This window comes from Pagrus pagrus, assembly GCF_965226575.1.
Source record: "Pagrus pagrus genome assembly, chromosome: 6".
Taxonomy (NCBI): domain Eukaryota; kingdom Metazoa; phylum Chordata; class Actinopteri; order Spariformes; family Sparidae; genus Pagrus; species Pagrus pagrus.
Window position 1 is genome coordinate 26,678,718 of NC_140190.1, and position 21,649 is coordinate 26,700,366.

General features: G+C 42.3%; 3 protein-coding genes across 9 annotated transcripts in view; 2 read left to right on the top strand and 1 right to left on the bottom strand.

Annotated features, from left to right (window-relative positions):
• The first annotated feature begins 1,000 nt into the window (after window positions 1–1,000).
• nasp (nuclear autoantigenic sperm protein (histone-binding)) lies at window positions 1,001–9,373 on the top strand. 6 transcript variants are annotated; one of them, XM_084354952.1, is made up of 15 exons: window positions 1,002–1,177; window positions 1,571–1,618; window positions 1,722–1,835; window positions 2,225–2,305; window positions 3,260–3,366; window positions 3,916–4,239; window positions 4,484–4,548; window positions 4,628–4,698; window positions 4,848–4,921; window positions 6,994–7,182; window positions 7,290–7,462; window positions 7,589–7,678; window positions 7,772–7,846; window positions 8,360–8,491; window positions 9,181–9,373. In XM_084354952.1, the coding sequence occupies exons 1-15, from the start codon at window positions 1,140–1,142 to the stop codon at window positions 9,217–9,219; spliced, it is 1,620 nt and encodes a 539-aa protein (XP_084211078.1). In that variant the 5' UTR covers window positions 1,002–1,139; the 3' UTR covers window positions 9,220–9,373. The 6 variants fall into 6 exon arrangements, with proteins under 6 accessions (XP_084211082.1, XP_084211083.1, XP_084211078.1 ...); XM_084354953.1 differs by having other exon boundaries at window positions 7,589–7,669; XM_084354956.1 differs by lacking the exon at window positions 3,916–4,239 and having other exon boundaries at window positions 1,001–1,177.
• Window positions 9,374–9,468: 95 nt separating this feature from the next.
• Window positions 9,469–20,699, bottom strand: ccdc17 (coiled-coil domain containing 17). Its single transcript, XM_084354158.1, has 15 exons — window positions 20,370–20,699; window positions 19,374–19,502; window positions 19,030–19,098; window positions 18,572–18,695; window positions 18,262–18,400; window positions 13,888–14,004; window positions 13,645–13,766; window positions 12,878–12,994; window positions 12,058–12,215; window positions 11,834–11,919; window positions 11,551–11,751; window positions 11,227–11,362; window positions 10,226–10,312; window positions 9,943–10,053; window positions 9,469–9,818 (listed from the first exon to the last, which is right to left on the bottom strand). Exons 1-15 carry the CDS (start codon window positions 20,577–20,579, stop codon window positions 9,672–9,674), a joined length of 1,953 nt encoding a protein of 650 aa, XP_084210284.1. The 5' UTR covers window positions 20,580–20,699; the 3' UTR covers window positions 9,469–9,671.
• lrrc7 (leucine rich repeat containing 7) overlaps window positions 15,724–21,649 on the top strand; it is a 130,759-nt gene continuing 124,833 nt past the window's right edge. Inside the window, exons 1-2 of one of the 2 annotated variants that reach the window (XM_084354948.1) lie at window positions 15,724–15,894; window positions 16,587–16,680. The gene's annotated coding sequence lies outside the window, so the exon portion shown is untranslated. The remainder of the gene's footprint in view (window positions 15,895–16,586; window positions 16,681–21,649) is intronic. The other variant, XM_084354949.1, reaches the window with a different exon arrangement.

Consider the following 21,649-nt stretch of genomic DNA (forward strand, 5'->3'; position numbering starts at 1 on the left):
ATATTGACTTTTAGACCAGGCTTCCTTGTGTTTGTCTTGACTGTTGAGTGTTTATTCTGTAATAATGTCTTCCTGAGTTTCCTGCTTGTGCTTGACTGTCAAAGCACTTTGTAAACTCTGTTTTTAAAGGTGCTATATGAATAAAGTTTATTATTACAAGTGTATCATTATTGAGTTTGACATGCATAACGTAAACCTAATACAAGTGTCCCAGATTAAAAGGTGACCTGTCCCAGGTTTTTAAATGTAGGTGCTGCATGTCTCCTGTGGGTGTGATATCTACATTCTTACTTCTAGTGTGGTTAGAAAAACATCTCAGGGATTTCAGAGAGGTATAATTGTGTGTTGGTAAGATATTGTAATAATGACATGAATTTTTCTTTTGCAAAGTCTACGTTGTCATTGTAGTAAAGAAAAACTTCATCCAATTGTTTAATTGAAGTCAGTTCTTGGTGACTCTGGATTAGAAACGAGGTTTGCCAACGCATGTTTTCTACCGGTGACCGACAACCGGATGTTGACGTCCTGGAGGGTTGAGGGTTTCTCTCTTGCCTTTTCAGAGGAGTCTAGCGGCAGGGAGTTAAAGGGACTGTCGCATATGTTGTTATTCTGTCGACGGAAAGGCTTTTGGTGATGTGTCTAACGTCCTGTCAGGACAAAACAGGAGGGTTTCCGTCAGTTACACGGTGTTAATTAGCGTGACATAGTGCTGCATTCAGGCCTGGGAAATCTGACTATCCCAAGTGATGAAAGCATACTGATAATGTATTAAAATTAAAAAGCGAATATCAAGCAATATGTCCGCCTACGTTATCATCAAGACTTCTGTACGTCCATAAGCACACAGCAGAATCTCTTTATTTGCCTTTGACATCATTCTGCTAGGTTAAGTCGGCTGTCATGAATCTATTATAAAGATTTCCCCACCGGCCCTGAATGCATCATGATACTTGCTGCGGCTCCTTTAACTCCAATCTCCCGCGTTCCAAGTTAAGCGGAAATAGAAAGCAGTCTTTTCTCTATTTAAGCGCGCCAACAAAGACTCTCACAACAAGTCTATCTGTACTTTACCACGGCACGGCACGGTAGACCGACCCTCTGTTCTGTCTCGCCATCGTCCTTCCTATTATCCTGACATAATGCCAGAGGAAACGTCCACCGCGTCCGGCTCTGGGAGGTAAGACTCGCTTGTAATTTCTCTCTGTATAACGTCTGCTGGGGAAACACTGCTAGCTAGCCTGTAGCTACCGAGTTGACGACCTTGCGTGGTTATTACCGACCGCATGACCTATAGGTTTCCACACTTGGTCAATGACAGTGACTATGAAAGTAATGGGATGGTTAGCTAACGGTGCCCGGTGGTGCCTGCCGGGTCTGCTAACAAACATTGTCACCCCCCCAACTGCTAGGCTAGTATGCTAACAGCCATACGATGCTAACAACAATAAGACGAGGCTAACAGCTTGAACTATGTGAGTCGACAGTGAAAGTTAGGTGTGCCGGCTGTGGTTATGACTCAGAGAGTTTGTGTTGGCTTTCTGAACTCAAATTTGAACTGTGACTGTTTCAGTGCGGAGGAGAAGCCATGCTCATCATCGTCAGCTGCGGCGGCAGACAGGTGAGTGTCCGGACAGACAACACAGTTGCATCTGTCGCGTTTATCATTCAACGGTGACCAAACGTGCATGCGTGTTTGTTTGTTTTTTTAATATTACCTGCAGCTCTGTTGATGTCATGGAGGAGGCTAAGAAACTGATCGGCACAGGGAACAAGCATCTAGTGATGGGAGATGTTGTTTCTGCCGTCGGTGTCTTCCAGGACGCCTGCAGTATGTTGTGAGTATCTGTGAGGACATACAGGGGATACTATTCACTGTTAATACTGTTGCTTAATCATGTTATCAAGCAGCAGTATTCTCATTTTCTCGTCTGCAGGTCAATCATTTTTGACTTTTTTTAGTTTCACTTGGTTGTTTAGTCTCTAACATATCTGACTTTTTTTAATTTGTGAATATTTGTCTCCTAAAACAATGCAACACATTTCATTTGACTTTTGCATATCCATGCACATGCGTATTTGCACCCATATCCCTAAATAATTTTGAGTAGTGTATGTTTTGACTTTTGTATTGCGTTTTATTTATAAAATGTCTTTGACTTGTGCTCTGCTCGTTACTGCATTCCTACGTTTAATCTAATCAACACTTGTGATGTCTGTCTGCCAGGGCCGAAAGGTACGGGGACACTGCAGATGAGTGTGGCGAGGCCTTCTTCCTCTGTGGGAAGTCCCTGCTGGAGCTTGCCAGGTTGAGTTAATTCAGTTACTCACATTTTAAGTTGTATTGCCTGTTGGGTGGTGTTACTGTAAGAGTGACACAAAGCTGACGATTCATCACTTTGTTTAATAGTCTGAATTGATATTTTTATAGCGCTATTATATTTCAATAATCACTTTTCTGTGTTGATACAAGAGTACTAGCTACGTTTTCTCAATCTCCTCTCGAACAGCGAGTTGACACACAGTCCGCTGTAGAGCCCAGATAGCTCCAACTCTTAACAGAGTCTGTTAACATGCAGTACACGCGCCTTGTTCTGTTTCTCTATCTCAATCTATAAATATCTAAAATGTGATATGTAATGTTGTCAATTTATCCTCCATTCTCCATGGACTCAGATATCTATTTTACAAAGGTGGTGTATAGTGACAACACTACTTTTATGATGTGTTTTTGGGGTCTCCCACAGGTCATGGGAATCCTCCTTTTTTTTTTTTTTTGAAGATTGTGAATGTGAGAGGGAAAATAATCGAGGCCTTTTTAAAGTTTTGGAAAATGGAAATAGACATGGGTCATTGAAAGTGAGGTTGAATTATGTATTGTTCAAAACAAATTTGATTAAAGAAAAGTCTTTAATGTTAGTAAATGGGCTGCTGTATTCATGTGTCTCAGGGCAGTTTCCTGCCATCTCTAACACAATTATGAAGCATTCATATTTTCAAGCCTCTGTTTTCAATAGTCTGAGCTTCAGTAGAGTCTGCTAGTTCTCAAACTGTCCTTTTTGACTTTGAGGGACATGGGTCTGGGTAGTCCTCAAAGTCATCCTTGAATTTAATGCTTAACAAGGGGTGGGAACTGTTTGACGTGTAAATTAGGTGTTCAGAGTGACAGTTTTTCAGCTTGACCCTTTTTTCCCTTCCCCTGTTAGCAGTACCTTTTTTGTTTACTTTGGCTGTTCTGGTCTTTTGTGTGTGTGTTGGGTAGGATGGAGAACAGTGTCCTTGGTAATGCCCTGGAGGGAGTCCCAGAAGAATCTGAGGAAGAGGAGCAGCCAAACAACTCCAATATTGAGAGTGCCAACAATCTTGATGGTCAGTATTAAGTGTTTCTATCATCGCAAAAGCATTTCCCCTTAAAGGAACAGGATCACAAATGATTTCAGATGGATATTGTTGGATTTTTTGTCTTAAAATGACCTTAGTTTGTAAACCAAATGTGTTTGATTTTCATTCCGAACAAGGAAAATTGGGAAATGTTTGGTTAAGTTGGAAGCATCTGTCTCGCATGCGCTCAGGTATTTAAAGTTGCATGTATTTTCTTAAATCTCAGTTCTGGTAAAACACAGGACTTCTCATGTAAATAAGACAAGTCAGACTTGCACATGTCTGGAGCAGGTAAGAAGCTAAACAGCACTTTGGTGTTGGTGTCCATGTTTTTCCATCACTAGTGGCTCAAATGCAAGAAGGTTGTTGAGTTTTCCTGTCATTTCCAGTCATATACAAATGCAGTATTAGTGTAGTAAATTCTTCTAACAAAATGAGTTGTGAGCTTTCAGGCAAGTGTTTGTCACAGATCAGCTGAACATGTTTCAAAGGTGCACTCTAATGGGAGTTATTTTTTCAAATGCCACTGTGGTGCAGAAAAAACTAGAGATGAGCTACGAAAGCAGGTGTATGATGCAATGGCAGAGGAAGAAAAGACTGAGGCGGGCAAGCTGAAGTCTGAGGATGGAAAGGAAAACGGTGTGGCCAAGTCTCCAGTTAAACATGTGAACGGATCAGAGGAGCCTTCGAGTTCAGTCCCGATAGCTCATGTGAACGGAGATGAGAAGAGCCCAGGTGCTCCTGTGAACGGTGTCGAGGAAGGTACGACTCACGGAAAAGAAACTGCGAATGAGGAGAAGACGGCGGCAAAGCGAGAGGAATCAAAGAAGGATGCCGAACAGGATGATGAGGAACCTGAGGGCAGTTAATCTTTGTATTCAGAACAGTTTGTGTGCATGGGTGGAGCACAAGCTTGATATTTCTTGACATAAAACAGGCCAGTTCACAGGTGTTTAAAAAAGGTGACGGGGGGAAAAGCACCAGAGAAAGGGCTTACTGCACTTCAGGAGAAATATTTCTCTTAAGCAAATTTGCCTTCCGTGTGACACTGTAGAAAAATTATTATATCTAGCCCTGTATAATTACCGTTCTGTTGCTTCAACAGATGATGACGATGATGATGACGACGATGATGATGATGAGGATGGAGAGACAAATGGACAGGATAAGGTGAGTTCTTGTTCCTGTGACTCTGTCTAACATAATTGTGGATATTTGCTTTTTGATGTATGCCTTCCTCACCTTTCAGGAAGAGGACGAAGTTGGGAATTTGCAGTTGGCGTGGGAGATGCTGGAGGTGGCTAAAGTAATCTACAAAAGGTAAGTTCAACAACGGCACAAAAGCAAGCCTGTTGGCAGTTAAGAAGTTGTTAGATTTAGACTGAGCACAAGTTCAAGCAGGTCAGGTCACCTTATAAAAATACAGGGTAGGTAAAATTTATCATTTAATATCTTACTCGTTACCACAGACAAGAAGGCAAAGACGACCAGCTGATGGCAGCCCAGACATATCTGAAACTCGGAGAAGTCAGTGCTGAATCAGGTAGGTTTCATACAGCACATCGAATTTCCAGGATTGGAAAGTCTCGTTTGGGATGTCTGTGGTGAACCTGCCCAGGTTGTGTGTTTTTTGGCTTTGTCAACCCGCTATTTAGTCCACTGAATAATGCGTGTTGCATGGCCGTGTTTTGCAATTTCTTAAAGGGGACATATTATGCAAAACTGACTTTTTCCTTGCTTTAGTATGTATAGTTGCGTATCCGGAGTGCCTCCCCACCCCCTAAGCATGAGTTTTGACAACTAAGTCAATATTTTGTACCTGGCAGAGTCAGGAATTGAGTCTCTAAGCGAGCCGTTTGGATTTCGACCGGATTGTGACGTCACAATCCGGTCTTTTGCATACTCTTTGCATATCTCCTCCCACATTACGGCAGCTACCTGAACGAGGATCCGCCATTTTTTTCCCCTCGCTAACTTGTATGCGACAGCCTGACCGCTACCATGTACAACCCGAAAGCCAAGCACTGCTGCTCTGTCGTCGGATGCACGGATCCTCATGTTTCGCTACATCTCCTCCCTACCAAAGAGGATATCAGAGCGAAGAGGCTACTTTTTATTTATCAGGGTCCCAGCTTCAGTGAGCAGAAGCGTTATGGTCTGTGCCAGTCACTTCACCCCGGACTGTTTCAGCAGCCAGGGTCAGTACAACGCTGGACTGGTAACGAGATTGTCCCTTAAAAGATGGATCCATACCCGCTGTCGGTGATGGAACTGTAAGTATTTAAAAAACACTATAGTTTGTGTTACTTTGGCCGTTTAGCACATGAGCTAATGCTAACCGTGGGTGTAAATATGAGGCTGAACTAACATTACGTGTGAAGTTGTCAACGTTGGGCTTACTGACCGTAGGATTCACGATAATGTTAATGATACGAAGCGTTAATTTGTCATATCAACACTTTTAAAACATGACGGTGAATTGAGAAAATGAATTAGGATATTGAGAATGTATCGCTTCTAACCGGCCGGTGAACCACTGCTCCGCCGTGAACATGAGGAGGAGACTGGGTGAAATGTCTCAGTTGTTCGCGGACAGTGAGCTGCTGCTCCGCGGTGAACAAACAGAGGAGACGGTGTGACATCGTCTCAGTTGTGTGTGTCAGTTGTTCGCGGACGTTTAGCTGCTGTTCCGCGGTGAACACGCAGAGGAAACGGTATGAACTGGTCTCTGTTATTCTCGGCCAGTGAGCTACGTTAATTCATTAGCATGTTGTGCTAAAGGACAGTGTGTAAGCAAACTTCTAGAAGCGTGTCTTGTCTGAATGCACTGCTGACTGTGTGACAGGCAGCACGAGGAGCTGCTGTAGTTTGGCAGATGTCATGGCTCTGGGAGACTGTCCTCTGACCGTTTTCCTGTGTGTTGGTATACATGTAATACGTGTGTAGCGTTAGCCGTAGCATTAGCTGTAGCGTTAGCTGTAGGCTACAGCTAATGCTACAGCCTGTAGCGTTAGCTGCTGGCATGAGAGACCAGACCTGAGAGTATCAAAACGTTATCTGCAGTAAAGCAATCACTACTTTGTTTTGGAGCTGGAGACAGGGGCTACCTGCTACATGTCTGCTGTGCTACTATCAGTTATATGCAGGCACGGACACTGAAAAGCTGCGTCGTGCTGTGTATTGCTCGTTGTTTTTGTTTTTTTTTTGTTTTTTTTCCTCAACTTTATTGAAAGTTGCTGTGTAGCGCTCGTTGCCATGGTCCGCGATGCCTTCCTCACGTCTTCCGGTCGGCAGGAAGAAGTGGGTGGCGCACGCAGTAGCTCATTAACATAATGAAAAAAAGTCACTGAATCCGGCCGCTGAGAGCAGGGCTGTGAAACTGGTGTGTAAACAACCCTGCTGTGCTCAATCCTTCGGTTTTTTCGACCAAAGCATGTTACTATCATTCCATTTAGACATCAAGGACCCATGTCAACAAGCAGAAATGAGCATAATATGTCCCCTTTAACTTTTTATAAATGGTTTTGGGTGTGTGGCTGAAAACATTCACTTGGGTTCCCTAGCAATTTTTGAAAGTTTGGTATTGAGTCCCGCACGTTCCCTTCCCTCCCCCAGGTAACTATCCCCAGGCGCTGGAAGACTTCCAAGAGTGTCTTTCCCTGCAGCTGAAGCACCTTCCTCCCCACAGTCGTCTGCTGGCAGAGACCCACTATCACGTAGCCACCACACTGTGCTACATGGATCAGTATAGCCAGGCCATCCAGCACTACAACAGCTCCATAAAGGTCATCGAGGCCCGTCTGGGTAGGTTTCCCCCTCTGAAGATGGGCATAAATAAAGTGACTGGTACATGGTGTGTCGGGCATCACCTGCACTGTTTGATGTACTAATCAATCATTGTTGGCGAAAAGCTATGTTGCAGGAGGTGATCGCTGCAGCAGAAGGAGCAGATGGGGCAGCAGAAGAGAAAATTGAGATGGAGGAGCTGAAGCAGCTTCTGCCTGACATCAGAGAAAAGGTGGAGGATGCCAAGGAAAGCCAGAGAACAGGCAGCGCGGCCTCCCAGGCCATCCAGCAGACACTAGTGAGTAAACGGTTATTGCGTCAAAATCATCACAGAAAATGTAGATTTGTGTGTCTTGGTATTTTTAAGTTTCCAGTTAAAAAATGCACCTGGAAGTTTTTTGGGTAATCGACTGACCTCTTGCAGGGTGGAGCCTCAACCTCATCAGCATTCCTGTGTGAAAATGGGGGCCCTTCATCGTCTTCAGCTTTTACAACAGCCAGCCAAGTAAAGACGGTATTTGTGCACATTTTAAAACTCTGTCCTGATTACAAACACATTAGTAACATGCATTAATGCCACAACACATCTCAAACCTTTCCATTTCAGATCCCAGTTAAATCCTCTGACAGTGCCTCGTCTTCCAAAGCAGCCTCAGACATCTCGCACCTCGTCAGGAAAAAGGTGAGGCCCACTGATCTCTCCCTTCCATCTTTTTTTCTTTGATTGTTCAGACCACAGAATGGAGCCAATAATTTAATTGATCAAAGTAAAAACCTTCACTGAAGCTGTAATCATTATATTGAAGCTGGTCATGTGCCGCTCACTTTATGTTGCAAGGTCTGTGTGTGTGACTGCATTGGTTGTTGGGATGTTGCGTCTTTCTGAGCATGTCAGTCTTTAGCTTGTGTGTTGTGGTTTGAAGTGACTGCTGTTGTTCATCTTACTGTAGTTGTGGTGTGTAGGTGGTTGCGTTGTGGTGCTGCTTAATGCTATAATTTATGGTTTTATTGGCTTATTTGTGTGCATGATGCAGGTGTGCTTGACATTAGTGATGGCTCCTTGGCGTCAAAATTTCGGTTCCAGTTTCCCTCTAAATGTCAACCTTTTTTGTTAAAGGTTGTTTGCATTGTTGTGCACAGAAGCGTTCAGTCTTCTCTTCCCCTCCCTTTGTCCTGGTTTTATGTTTCTACACAGAGGAAACCAGAGGAGGAGAGCCCAGTAAAGGACACTGATGCTAAACAAGCGAAACAGGAAGCCTCAGTTAATGGCAGCGGTGACTCTAGTGCCAGCAACGGCAATGGAGTCCAGGAGGGAAAATCACAGGAGGCGAGTGATAGGCTTCTGTCCTACGTACTCCAGAGAGATTGAGATGGAGGGGAACATGTAGTAGTTGGTACTTGCATGTGGTTTCTGGTGGAGAGCCAGGTGTCTTAATCCAGATTCAGGAGCTGTAAGATCTGTAAAGGCTGAAATGTAACCTGAATGTATGCAGGAAATTCACCTCCTTCTTTTTTTTTTTTTTTGTAATCAATCACAACCACTTCTAAGGAAGCCTGGAAGAATCCTGTGTAATGTAATGCTTTAAGTCATCTGGGTTCTTGTGCTGATACTAATGAGTCTGTGGCTACTGACCGTCCAGACTCGAGATATAAAGTTGACAGACTTGCTTTTAAATCACTGCTTCAAAATTCTCCTTGAGGTGGCTTTTATCTGTATGAAGCAAACGGTAGTGTTCATTCGGAGCTTCTAACTAGACATACAGCATCAGCTGTTACTGTGGTTAAAGTACAAAACACATTGTCTATTTGCACTGATCAAAAAGTTCATATCTGTCTAAATGTTTTTCTACAGTTATATTTGTAGATGAAACTGCAGCAGAGGGCACTCTTAAAAAGAGCCATCGGAGACAAACCAGCCATCTGAAAACTCTTCCCAAGACCATAGAGATATGCAAGCAGCATGTTTGTGAGCGTTCTCCTGCTGTTGACTTAATTTTGTTTCTTTCTTCCCTGTAGCCTGCCAGCCAGTCATCCCATGTCAAGTCTTCAGCGTGACATCCTCATCTTTCCTGATCTACAAAACCAGCACAGCATGCCTATCAGCCCCTCCACCTCCAAAACTGTTTCTGTAAATAAGATCCATTTTCATAGACTTGTCTGTCCAGTTTTGTATACTTGTAGTAAAAGAATAAAAAATTTGCAGATGTAAGTTTGTATCATTTGATTCTTTAGACTTTCTGGGAACTTGACAAAAACACTAGTTGCTGTTTAGAAGAAATGAAACATGCATTGATAGTTTGGCTGCAACAAAGTATTTTATATTAAATCTGTTTAGACTTCTACAAATGATACATTTCTTAGTGGTTTGAAAATGTATCATTTAGATTTTTCACTGGTTTCATATGAAATGTGAGTCTGCATATTTCAACCACAACAAAAAAGTGAATGCCTTTTTATTGTCTTTAGAGGACAACAGTTCATATTGCAACATCCTGGTTGTTGTGTTTTCAACTCTGCCTGACCTCCTCTGTAGCTGGAGGGTCTTGGTGATCATTGAACAGTGAAAGGGGTAAGAGTTGATCCTCTCCAGTGGGCTGTGGATCAACTGAAACTGGCCGTGCTGCTTTTCCACTGATGGATGCACGATATGACCCCTGAATGGAAACAAAGAGAAACAGCACCACACTGAAGCTTGTTAATACAAGTAGCAAATACCACTGCAATTATTAATCCTAAAGAATTAGATGTCTGTAATTAAGAAAATGTCCCATATCCTACCACAGCTGGATATTTATAGTGAGTGGTGTTTGCCAGGTCAGGTTTTGCCAGAGTTTGTACATCTCCGTCTCGTCCATTGACCAAACGTACACACAGCTCCATGTTGCCCACCTTAAGTTTACAGAAACATTCAGGTCAGGTGTGTCATTTACTGCCTCACTTCAGCCTCCAAAAAGTTGCATCAGCCCGAAACAACATCTACTAGATAACTTAGATGGATAATGAACAGCACTGTTTATGTAGAAACTGCTGTGTTCAGGTGTTTCCCTGGAGGCCTGTGTACCTGGGGCACTGAGTTGAGCTGAGCAAGGCTCAATGAGGGTCTAATAGGCAGACAGCGCACCGGCACCCTCCAGTGGCCACTGTGGAGCTGTTAGTGGAGACAACATGTTAAAATGTTATGACATTCACTTTAAAGTGTCACATACCAAAAATAGCAGATGGAGATTTAGATTTGCATGATAATCTGTGATAGTTAAATGCTAAATTCTGCCAGATGGTGCAATCAATTTACTCAGCAGGAAATTAAAATTAATAAAAGTGAAACTGAAAACACCTGTTTTTTTGTTTAATAAACATCAACAACATGATATTAACTGAGCTGAGGCCTGACTCGGTGTAATCTCTCTGTGAACAGATGAGAACACCTGGAACGCTGGTGCATTACAACAGGAGCACTAATCCCAAGTAGTATATTTCTGTATTTCATTTCAGTGGCGCACAACATGTAACTATGTACACTGTTGTGGGTGCTGTATAGTACACAACTGGACTTGTTTCAGTTTCTTGAAGACATTCCAGTTTGACATATAACTATGTCAAACTGAAAAGACAGTCTTTGAACAGAGGAGGTGGCCTACGACATTACTTATCACACACCTGCAATGCTGTACTGAGTTCTCTCCCCAGACAGCTTAACAACCACTCACACCTGGGCTCACCTAGCCCTAGCAACCCACATGAAGGCCGGTTTGACCAACGACCCACAAGTGGCCCTAACGACTCTGAAACTCAGAGCTCACGGTGTCCTTAATGACTCTGTAAGGACACTCCCACACAGAGCTTAAAAGCCTGCAACTCCCCTCCGGTTAGTTAGAACTGAAGAAGCCTCTTGGATGAGAGGTGAGACGTCTTCAAGAAACTGAAACAAGTCCAGTTGCCTATAATACAGCACCTAGATTTACATCTTCATCATGCATCATCAGTAGTAGCTTCTCCAACAGGCTTGTTGTTTGTGCATGGCACAATAATGCAAAATCAATCGATCAATAAATCCATTTTTACCTGGTTATACTGATCAAAGAGTTCCATTTGTGCCCAGCCGCAGGATGCCAGTTTAAAGACATCCTGTGCGTGAACATCCAGATCTTCTGCTGCCTGCACCTCCACCACTAGAGAGAAGGAGGGTGACGGCTGGATCCTACAGGAGGAAACGTTCAGATATATGTACATTTGAGGGTGAGCTCAGGCCACACGCCATCCATGATGTTAAATGTTTCTCTTCCTAAATGAGAGTATTTACCGAAGCCTAGTTTTGAAGGCGTGTCCACAGAAATATTAAGTCACTCCACAGTTGTATATGATAATAAATGCAGCTGTCTCTCCTACCTGGGTACAGACTGTTTAAATGACAGGAGGGCACAGTTTGTAGGGCTGAGGCTGTGCGTGTGAGGCCGGCACTGGACAGGGGGCAGTGCAGTCGGTGGTCCCACTTCCTGACCTTCTGAGTAGAGAGCTGCCACCAGGCGCAGAGCCCTCTGAGAGACATCAGCCCCCAGCACCAGGTCATAGAAAACCACAAAACCAGCGCTGAAACAGCAGAGGATGTTAGTCAGTTTAAATTCAAGAGCAACAGTGATATACAGTGGATAGTTTGTAGACTCAAACTGACGTGGGGTCGTAGGGGGCCGGACACAAAGAGTCCAGGGAGTCCAACATGAACCTTCCCGCTGGAGAGGAGAAGGATCTGGCCTGAAGCTGAGGAGGAACACTATCTGAATTAATGTCACACAAACACTGTGGATGATTTACGACTCATTAACTGACACGATTTGCCTGCCGTGTTGTTCCACAGAATTGTGTAATTGTGTTTGACTCGGACTGTAAATGATGTACCAGTGAAAGAGGTGCATAAATGTGAGTGTTGGTTTGGAGTGGGGGTGGATGAGGAGGAGGTGGAGGAGGCTGTCTCCTGGGCCTGGGAGCTTCTTTGCTTCTCTCCATCTCTGCCTGTAAACTGTGAATCTGCAGGTGGTTCTCCCTCTGAATCACTGCTGAGAGAGGACACACAAAGACAAGATGTCCTCTGTGTGTGACTACTATTGATCTACAGTATTAATGACAATGTTCAGGTTCAGGGACTTTCACACATTTAATCAACCTAAAAATAACTTTGATTTGGTGGAATTTAGTTTTCACACGGCGTAACGAAAAATGCTCGGTACACAATGTCAGCAGTGCACTCGTAGCTTGTGACAATATTGCTCAGCAGTTAATTCAACTCATAAAACTGCATGTATCACAATGCCAGGGGCGAGGATTATCACTGAAGAGGCAGAACTCTGTAGAACCAAACTGTTAAAGATTATGTAATGTAGTGAGTTTACTATCAATGTACCTGTAGACCTAAAACAGACCTATTCAACTGGAGACTTGTGGGCCATTGTGGCCCTTTGACAGCCTCATTGGGCTCCTTGGTCATTTGTTAACAGGCTAATTAGCCAATTCATTAATATGTCTGTTGCTGAGCACAAAAATACTCTTATTCCATCAAAAGGTTTTAACCCCGGCAGTTAAAGTAGAGAGAATTTACGAGAATCAAACTGACAACCTACTTCTACAAAAAAAAGGCATGCATTACTTTTTTCATGTACAGTACTTTTGTGTATACAGTATATGTTTCTTTTTTGTCTTTTATTTGTGAGAACTCTCCAACCTTCATGGCGTCGCCCCCTGGCGAGCTGCATCCTGAGGATCTCCTCCTCCAGCCTCTGGTTCTCCTGCTCCACTGCCAGCAGCTCCCAGCTCGGACCTCGCCGAGGAGGCTTCACCTCTGGACACGTGGACGACAATAATGTAGCTCAGTTTAGAATGATGTACTGAATGTGCAGAGGCGGTTCGACGAGCACGATTTGTGACATCGCAAATAGTATGGAAGCCCATACTGGTCCAATATTCTGCATATACACATGTGATCATGGCTGCAGCTGTCAGGACACTGAGGTCACGTCCTGTGTAATTACTGGGGGGAGTTGGGACCTGGACGCAGTTTGCATTCTACATTGATGGATAGTTTACAGGCTGATTTCAGTATTATTATTATTATTATTATTATTATTATTACTTTTGACACAATACCTTGAAACTGACTCATTTAATGAATTAACATATAAAGGAATGATCAGTGTTTATTTATGGGTTGAGAAAATTCTCACATGTCTGAATAATCCATTGAAAAATTTCAATTTCAAGGATTTTAACAAGAGAATAGACGTTTAAAACATCAGAAACACATTATTAGTCAGTACAGTGTTTTAAAACATGTCTGGAGGGGATCTTAAAGTGTCGGACTACAATCTGATAACCATGGAGTTAGAAAAGGAAATCAGTTTTTTAGGGTGGAAAAATTTAACCAAGTAAATTTAATAAAGGCTCCACTGAGCACAGCTGTGTTGAGTTATACAGCATCACTCTGAGTCTTACTCTTGCCGGCTGCCTCTGGTCGGGTCTTCTCCAGACTTTGGGCTTCTGCCTGCAGGTCGATCATGCGTGCCACAATGGCTGGATCTGACCCACCTGACTGCATGTATGCCTGCCGCAGGGCTCTGCAACAAAGAGACTTGATTGACACTCATATAACCAGGCAGCTCATTAGACCTAATTCATATTCACATATAAACAACCTGATTTTCTCATAAAAGTCTCTTGAAGGATGTAGGTAAGTACTTTATCTGGATAGAGAGAGCTCCATCTGAACAAGAAATGAGCTCGTAGCTGTCACGATGCATCTTTTCATTCTTGCGTGGATCGGGCTGATCAGCAGGTACAGAGACCTCCCGCACACTAACAAGACAAAGAAAACACAGTAGATCATCTAAATTAAATCATATTCTGGCATCTATGGAAAGTTTCCCAGCTATGATTTACCCTACAAAAGGAAATTCAATTTATTCCACCACAAATGTTACAATGAGGAAACTACCCAGGCATGATGAAATACATAATTGACACTCTGAGTCATCCAGCAGCTAGGGGGAAAAAATGTATTTCACTAAATATTCATCTCTGGGGCAGAGCACCACAGAAGCACTCATTCCTTTTTGTAGGCCTGTGTGTCTGTGCCGACACCATTTACCCGGACAAATACACATTAAATAAACTCTTTGTTGATTCCATGCCTGCTCTGGCACGTACGCCACATCTTACAGAGAAAAAGTTTTCTTGATTTCCTTCTGATGTCGGCTGTTCTGCTTCAACTACCAGTGAGTTACAGTGAGTCTCTGGATGGACAAATAGCTTCACTTATAGCTAAAGAAACCGCTAACTGCTGCTAACTGTAGCCGCCATTTGCTTGTGTTGGAGCTCTTTGTTCGTTGTTAGTTTTAAGTCATTATTTTGCTAATGATAACTTTTATTTGTTGTTTGATTATTCTAGATGTTTGCTTTATTTAGATTAGAGTTTGATAGCACTTCTTTTGCTAGTTATTTGTTTAGTTTTAATTATTTCCTTGTTTTTGTCTGGTTAGTATTTTATTTTGCCTTGCTTGTGGATTTGGGTAACACTGTGGGCAGTTTAGGTTATATAGGAATAAGGATAGTTGTAGGACCATGATGCACCCAGGTGGGCCTATGGTTTTTTAACCAGAGCAGGATTCCTTTGTTCTTCTTTTGCTTTTTGGTAAAATAAACCATTAAAACCAGAGGAACCTTGAATGGACATTGAATTTCTTTCACCTGCCTACACTACAAGCCTGTGGTGCAGCAGTGGCTCTTTGATTTGCATTCTGAAGTTTGATTTAAAATTAGATTTGGATTTTTGACAAATGGCCACTACAGCTAATAATCTGGCTTGAGCTCGGAGCCCCAGGCGTCGGTGTTTACACAGCCAGCACAGGTGTTTTTGGACTGCTGGCAGGAGGAGGTATTCAGGCCCGGAGCCGGGAATGCTGGCGGGGAGCTGTGCTGGAATGGCTGACACAACCAGAGCGGGCAACATGGCAGTAGAAATCCATCGATCTCGCCTGTTGCTGGCTTACTTTGACTCAACTTTGTATGGTAGTGAATGGAGAAAAGCAAATCATTTTTTGATCTCTCTTGAATTGTGCATGAACTACACATATGATGTTTGTCAATTTAAAAGACATTTTTTCAATTCAAGAAAGTGGCAGTTTGTCGCAATGAAAGTAAAATATCATCAAGTTCTGTGTTTAACCTGCACAATGTTTAAGTTACAGGTTTTGGTGAGCTTTCACTGAGACAAGTAGTAGTTGTGTAGTCTTTATAATTACATATTTTGTCAGTTTTATATTTCATTAGTTTTATGACAAACTGAGACTTTATTGACGTGGAAAATTATCTTTTAAATTGACAAACATTAGGTGTAATTCATGGCACAATTCGGAAGGGATCAACATGTTGTTGTCTCTCTCCGCTCACTACCATACAGAGTTTTTCCGAAATAAGTTCCCATGAGGGAAACTGGAATGGGCGTGACTTCAGCTCTCTATATGTAGCCATGGTAACGCGGCGGTACTCTTTGTAACGTTTGGCCATCGTTTTTTTTTTTTGAAGCGCCATCCTGTTGAGTCAGCTTGTTACTGCGGCAATAAATGTCCTTTCACAGGTTATTCTGATGAAGAGCAGCGTTACCAAAACAGCTCCTAACAGAAACTTTAGGACTGACATGAAGAGTGGAAGAAGAGAAACTTGGAGAAAAAAGGACCCAGGATAAAGGTAACGTTAGGTGATGATTAGTTGAATTTTCTTAAAGTTGTGTTTTTGAATGAATTAAACAAAAAATAGCCACAGTCAATTCTAACCTGACAGGCAGGCTAGGAATAATAAATGCATGATAACATTTAGATGCTGATTCTGAAACGTTTTTCATTAAAACAGGTTTGTTTTTTCACTGCTAGCAAGCTAACCTGAGTAGCATTGTTAGCATCGCATACAGTAACCTCCTTGATTGTGAAGTTAGCTTTGCCTGTGAAGGCAGATTAGCTGAATAGCTAACGTTACCTCACATAATTTGAAACAATCAAGTTTTGTTTGAATTAAACTTAACATAGCCACGATAATTTTAACAGCATGCTGACTAGAAAGTAATGAATGTAGCTGAAATGTTTTTCCATTAGAAAAAGCTTGAGTTATTGCTATTTGCGAACATAACTAGGGTTGCATGCATCACTACCAATGTTTCCTTGCAACGTTCAGTTTGTGTTTTGATCGATTATTTTTAATACATAACGTATTAAATGCCCATATTGCCCCCAGCTATGTTTAATTGTATAATCTGTAAATTTAAGTGAAATTGCTTTAATTGTGTGGTTAATAATTAGGCCTGGTAGATACATAAAACATATCTTTAAAGTGTCTTTCAGCCTATATTTGAAAACTAATAGTCATGTAATGTATAATCTTTTCAGGGGCGTTGCTGAAATATTTTGGAGCAACCTCCGCTACACCAGGACTATCTACCTCGTCAGCTGACATGACCTCTGCTGAAGGAAAACAGTAAGAGTAAGAGATCTGTTTGTCCATCTCCGTTAAGTGTGTGTGCACTAGTGTGTGCATTCAGTTGTGAGCAGCGGTCTGTGATTTCGTGGTTGCTGGGAGTGTTTTTGGGCCACAAACAAAATCTTATTTAGGGGCACTTATTTCCTCGGGTTGGCCTTGCTGCTCACTATTCTCTTTGCTGGTTATACAGGGTCATTGCTAGCTAGTTAGCTCAGTTAGACATGCAGCTAGTGGCCCGAACTGCAAACTCCCATCATGGGGGAAATGTTGGGGCTCAGCTCAGCCTGGCTCAGCAGCCTCCCACCAAAGCGTCGGAGACAGAGGCCAGTTTTTTTACAGAAAAATGTAGGGCTGTAACGATTCATCGAGTTACTCGAGTTACTCGATTACAAAAATTGGTCGAGGCAAAAACTCTGCCTCGAAGCGTCGTTAAATTCCTATGACGCGCAGGGATCTTGAATGTTCCACACGGACCGTTGTTAATACTACTGCGTAAAGTGCCGTACACGGACACGGAGAGCCCTCTCCGTCGGAGTGTCCGGCACTCCGTCGCGGGGAAACGGAGACGGCAAGGGCTGTGATTGGTCCTCTAAACTCACGTCCTCACGCTGGTTCTCCAGCAGGAGATTGTATTGCGTATCCGCCACCACGACGGAGAACTGCGAAGGCTCGAGATGACATGCCAGAGCAGAATCAGTTTGTGCGCGTTTAAAAAACGTAGATATGATATCTGCTTTACAGACAGTTGAGACCGACGTGACATGTTCTCCCTCTCTCTCTGTCTGTCTGTAAGTGTGTGTGCACGCGTGTTTGTTTACGTCGGTCCGGAGCTCCTCCCTTCGTAAAACAAAGCGGTGGAGAATTGTAGATGCGCGACGATGAAGAAATTATTAATTAAATGAACACGGTCCGGACCGGTTCTATAGGAAAAGTGACCTTAAATGACTTCTGTTGTGATTTGGTGCTATGTATAACATAAAATTATATATAACACAGCATGCGTGCACACACATAGGTTGCTAGGTTACCATAGCAAATAGGCCTATCCCAGAGATTATATATTATTTGTTAGTAGGTGGTTAGAAGGTGCAATCCCTTTTTGTAATGTTGTATAAGACAACACTAAGGCAAAATGGCCGTTACTATTTAAGTTTGTATTGATTCATAGTGTTACATGTTATACATGTTTTACAGTAAGTTGAAACTGTATTGTTATTTAATTGTTTGCACTTGCACTAAATGAGTAAATTGCAATAAAGTTTTGGAGCCAAATGTTGGAGTTGTAAGAAATACCTCTGTTATTTAAAGAAATAAAAGCCAAATGGTTGATCATTTTACAGCCACATCATTTTCGTCATGCATTATTTGTTTTGGTTGTTTAAAAATGCAAAAAATATATATATACGATTAATCGATTAATCGATCGATAAAGTGCTAGATTAATCGATTCCAAAAAGAATCGATAGCTACAGCCCTAGAAAAATGTATTGTTGTTATTTTCATTTTACTAAGGATGTAAACATCTGATGAGAACATCTAAAAGCCTCACATTCGTAAACATTTGCAGTACATGTACACTCTTACTGTAACACATGGAGATGGTCAGCGAGCTGTTGCAGCGTCTCGTCGTTTCTCTCCTCCTGTTCTCTGAGCTCCATCAGCAGACTCTCCAGGTGAGCTGGTTTGCTCTGCTCAGACAGGACACTCACCTGATGGGCCAGCTCTGACACACACACACACACACACACACACACACACACACACACACACTAACACTGTCTTTAATGTCAACATTGAGTGTACATTTTAGGGGAATTTCAGCACTGATTTTGACGCAAAAGCTGAAGAGGATATTTGGATTACAAGGTCTCAGTTTATGGCATTTCTTCCTCACCGTCTCTCTGCTGCTCCAGCTGCTGGTTGTGGGCATGTATCAGGGCCAGTTGGCGCTCATGGAGCGTTGCCATTTCCCTCATCTCCTTCAGCCTCTCACTGTGACCCAGCTGACGCCCAGTCGCCTGAAGACCATGTTTATAAATGAATATATTCATGTGCAGCATTGGCTCCTAAACATGTTTCATCCTGGAGCAAAATAATTCATTTCTTTTGTCACTCTGAGACCCAGCGCCATAAAAATGTACTCTCGTCCTCGCTCAGAGTGACCTGTGACTAATTCTGACCTCATGTATTATTAAAACATTTTACAATATAGAAGAAATGTGCACACTTATAGCACCTTGACATGACTAAAGTGCTCACCAAGTGCCATGTAATGAAACGCTCAGAGGAATAAGAGGGGAAAGGAAAAGGCTGTATGAGAGAAAAAGGCTGACACAAGAAACTTGAGTCCACCTCATGGTCCGTGCTCCTTTTGGACCAGTCTGGCAGATTTTCTTCAGTGGACATCCTCGACTTGTGAAACTAAAAGACAGAACATAGAAATTGTTTTATATTCAATATTGATATTTACACTTAAAATGTATCCTTGACAAGAATTGGTTTAAAATGCTTGAATGAGAGAGACACAAAATGTTGCCCTGACACCTTCATCTGGATTCTTATGAATTATCTAATGAATCTTAGCTAATGCAATAATGGATCACAGGGAGTTAACCGTTGATAAAAGCTTCTTGTTTTGTCGTTGTGTTTTAGATGTTTTATTTTGGATAGATTAAGTCTTTATGGTCCAGTTTCACCTCGTCTGTGAGATCTTGCAGAGAAGCACTCGCTGTCTGACTGGTTGCTGGTGTGTCTTCTGCTCTTGCTGACTTTGGTTTGGCATCAACACTCCTCCACCTGCTCATGTTCCTGGGATGACCTCTCAGCTGCGCACACAAAGAGACACAAAGACACATCAACTGTTTCTTTATTGCTTCTGTCTCTACAACGACAGAGACGAACTGAACTCAAGACATAGACGTAGACCGGTAAACAGATTTTTCAGTTTTGTCATTTCTATCATAGCCAGTCAGGTACTATCTGAATGAAATTAAACACTCTGAACTGTTATATCACTTCATTAGTAAGACAATCAATGCAACAATCAGTTTGAAATAAAAGAACTGTAGTGCAAACACTCCATGAAACTTGGATGAAGGTGTGTCTCTGCCCAGAATAGACCCCATTAACAGATGCAGATCCGAATAAAGGGACAGATATCCAGGACGGTTTACGACATTTATATTGCGATCTTGATGAAAAAAGTCAGTCATATTTAGGTCACTGGTATCTATGAGTGAGTACAATCTGATGTGCATCCTAGATCTGGAGATTATGGTTCAGAAGTTATGGATGGTTTAACACATGGAGTGAAACAGGGCCGTCAAGTCTGATATTTGATTAGGCTCAATTGAATTAAAGGGGACTGTTGGTCATTGGTGGAGGTATGCACTCTACTGAGTACCATTCTAGTTTTCACTGTCAATCTGATGATTATTTTCAACAAATTTAGGAAATCACTATTTCCCAGAGCCCAAGTGACATCTTCAAATTGCGTCTTTTGTCCAACCAACAGTCCAAAACCCTTAATTTGTGATAATAAGTGACAAAGTGAGTGCTCTCAGTTTTAGGTAAATTAGCTCCACTTTGATCACATAAGTTCTCTCTTTAGTTTCGTTCAGAGCAGAGCTCGCTCAGCTAATCCACCTGCTTAGACTTTACTCTCCTTCACCAGATCAGTATGACTCACTTACCTGAACGAGGTCAGGTGTCCTTGTCTGTTTAGGCTCCTCACAACCAGGTCTGTCTCTCATCAGAAGTTCAGAGCTGTGTCTTTGCACCCGAACGTGTCCGGCTTCACTCCTGGTCCCAGCCCTGATGCAGAACAGTGCTTTGTGTTTCTCAAGCAGCCCAGTGGAGCGAAACACCATATTACAGTCACCACAGATCAGTTCCCTCTCCATCCGGTATCAGAACTTTATCAAGCGTGAGAAGAAAAGTTTGCAGAAAACTGAAATAAAGTGGGAATTAATATTTGATTAATAGTAGGAATGACGAGTATAAATGAAATATGGATGGTTCATCTAAAGGCAGTCTGGTTTGTCCTCCTGTATGAGTTACTGGCTTTATGTTTGTTGGTAACCATGCCAGTGCCTTTGTTGTAGGGCTGTGGGTACGCTCTCCTGAACAAACCAGCCATAATCTCTGCCTATTTTGCAAGTCACATCATGTTATACTCTTGTATGAATGTGTCAGAAGTGCAGTTAGATTATCATGTTTTTACACCGAACTGAAGCCGCAGCTTTGAGATTAAAGCTGGTGGTCGAGAGCTGTGAGCTCCTGAAGCAAACAAAAATAGCTCTCAGTTTCTGCACTTTCTTCTCACACCACATTAAGCACCAACACTGCCCATATGTTTTCTTTTAGCCATTTCAATATTCATAACGCACCGTTTTTAAAATTCTCGGACTGCATGATGTGTTCTTACCCTCGAGTGAGCACCCTGAGAGGCCGACTGCAGCTGTGCAGCCGAAGCATCGACGGTAAAGGCCCAGACCTCGGTATGTATATTCAGTCTGACAGCTCATTGCAAGATGCTGACAATAATCTGACCTTAATGTCAAATAAACAACAAAACCTACATGATAAAACTCTCCAGATAACAGTCATCAAACAATGTCCTGGCCTTGTCTTGACTATTTGTCAATGTTCAGACAATACCCTTTCTCTAAATGTCATCCCATTGGCTTAGATTTTTCTTTAGTACAGGACTCCAAAAAGACAGTCGTCGACAGGTCAGTTCCCTCGAGAGGATTGTCTCACATCTTTTTTTTTTTGTAAATATGTTTTATTGATTTTCTGGAATTTTTTACCCCACAAGAATACAGCACATGTACATGTTATTTCAATTTACACAGTCATCTCCAAAACATAGGGTGCGTAGTTCTTCAGTTACATTGGCCCATTGAGTTCACCCTTTCCTTCTTATCCCTGGATTGTCTCACATCTTAAATGTGTTAATATCTAGAGGGCA

What these genes read in the sequence shown, in the direction of transcription:
- nasp (XM_084354952.1), top strand. Translation starts at nt 1,140, where the DNA reads ATGCCAGAGGAAACGTCCACCGCGTCCGGCTCTGGGAG. An exon ending in GAGTGCCAACAATCTTGATG is followed by an intron (nt 3,367 to 3,915) that starts GTCAGTATTAAG and finishes ACTGTGGTGCAG; the next exon opens with AAAAAACTAGAGATGAGCTA. An exon ending in GGATGATGAGGAACCTGAGG is followed by an intron (nt 4,240 to 4,483) that starts GCAGTTAATCTT and finishes TTGCTTCAACAG; the next exon opens with ATGATGACGATGATGATGAC.
- ccdc17 (XM_084354158.1), bottom strand. Translation starts at nt 20,579, where the DNA reads ATGGAGAGGGAACTGATCTGTGGTGACTGTAATATGGTGTTTCGCTCC. An exon ending in CCGGCCCCCTACGACCCCAC is followed by an intron (nt 11,752 to 11,833) that starts GTCAGTTTGAGT and finishes CTGCTGTTTCAG; the next exon opens with CGCTGGTTTTGTGGTTTTCT. An exon ending in ACTATAAATATCCAGCTGTG is followed by an intron (nt 9,819 to 9,942) that starts GTAGGATATGGG and finishes GTTTCCATTCAG; the next exon opens with GGGTCATATCGTGCATCCAT.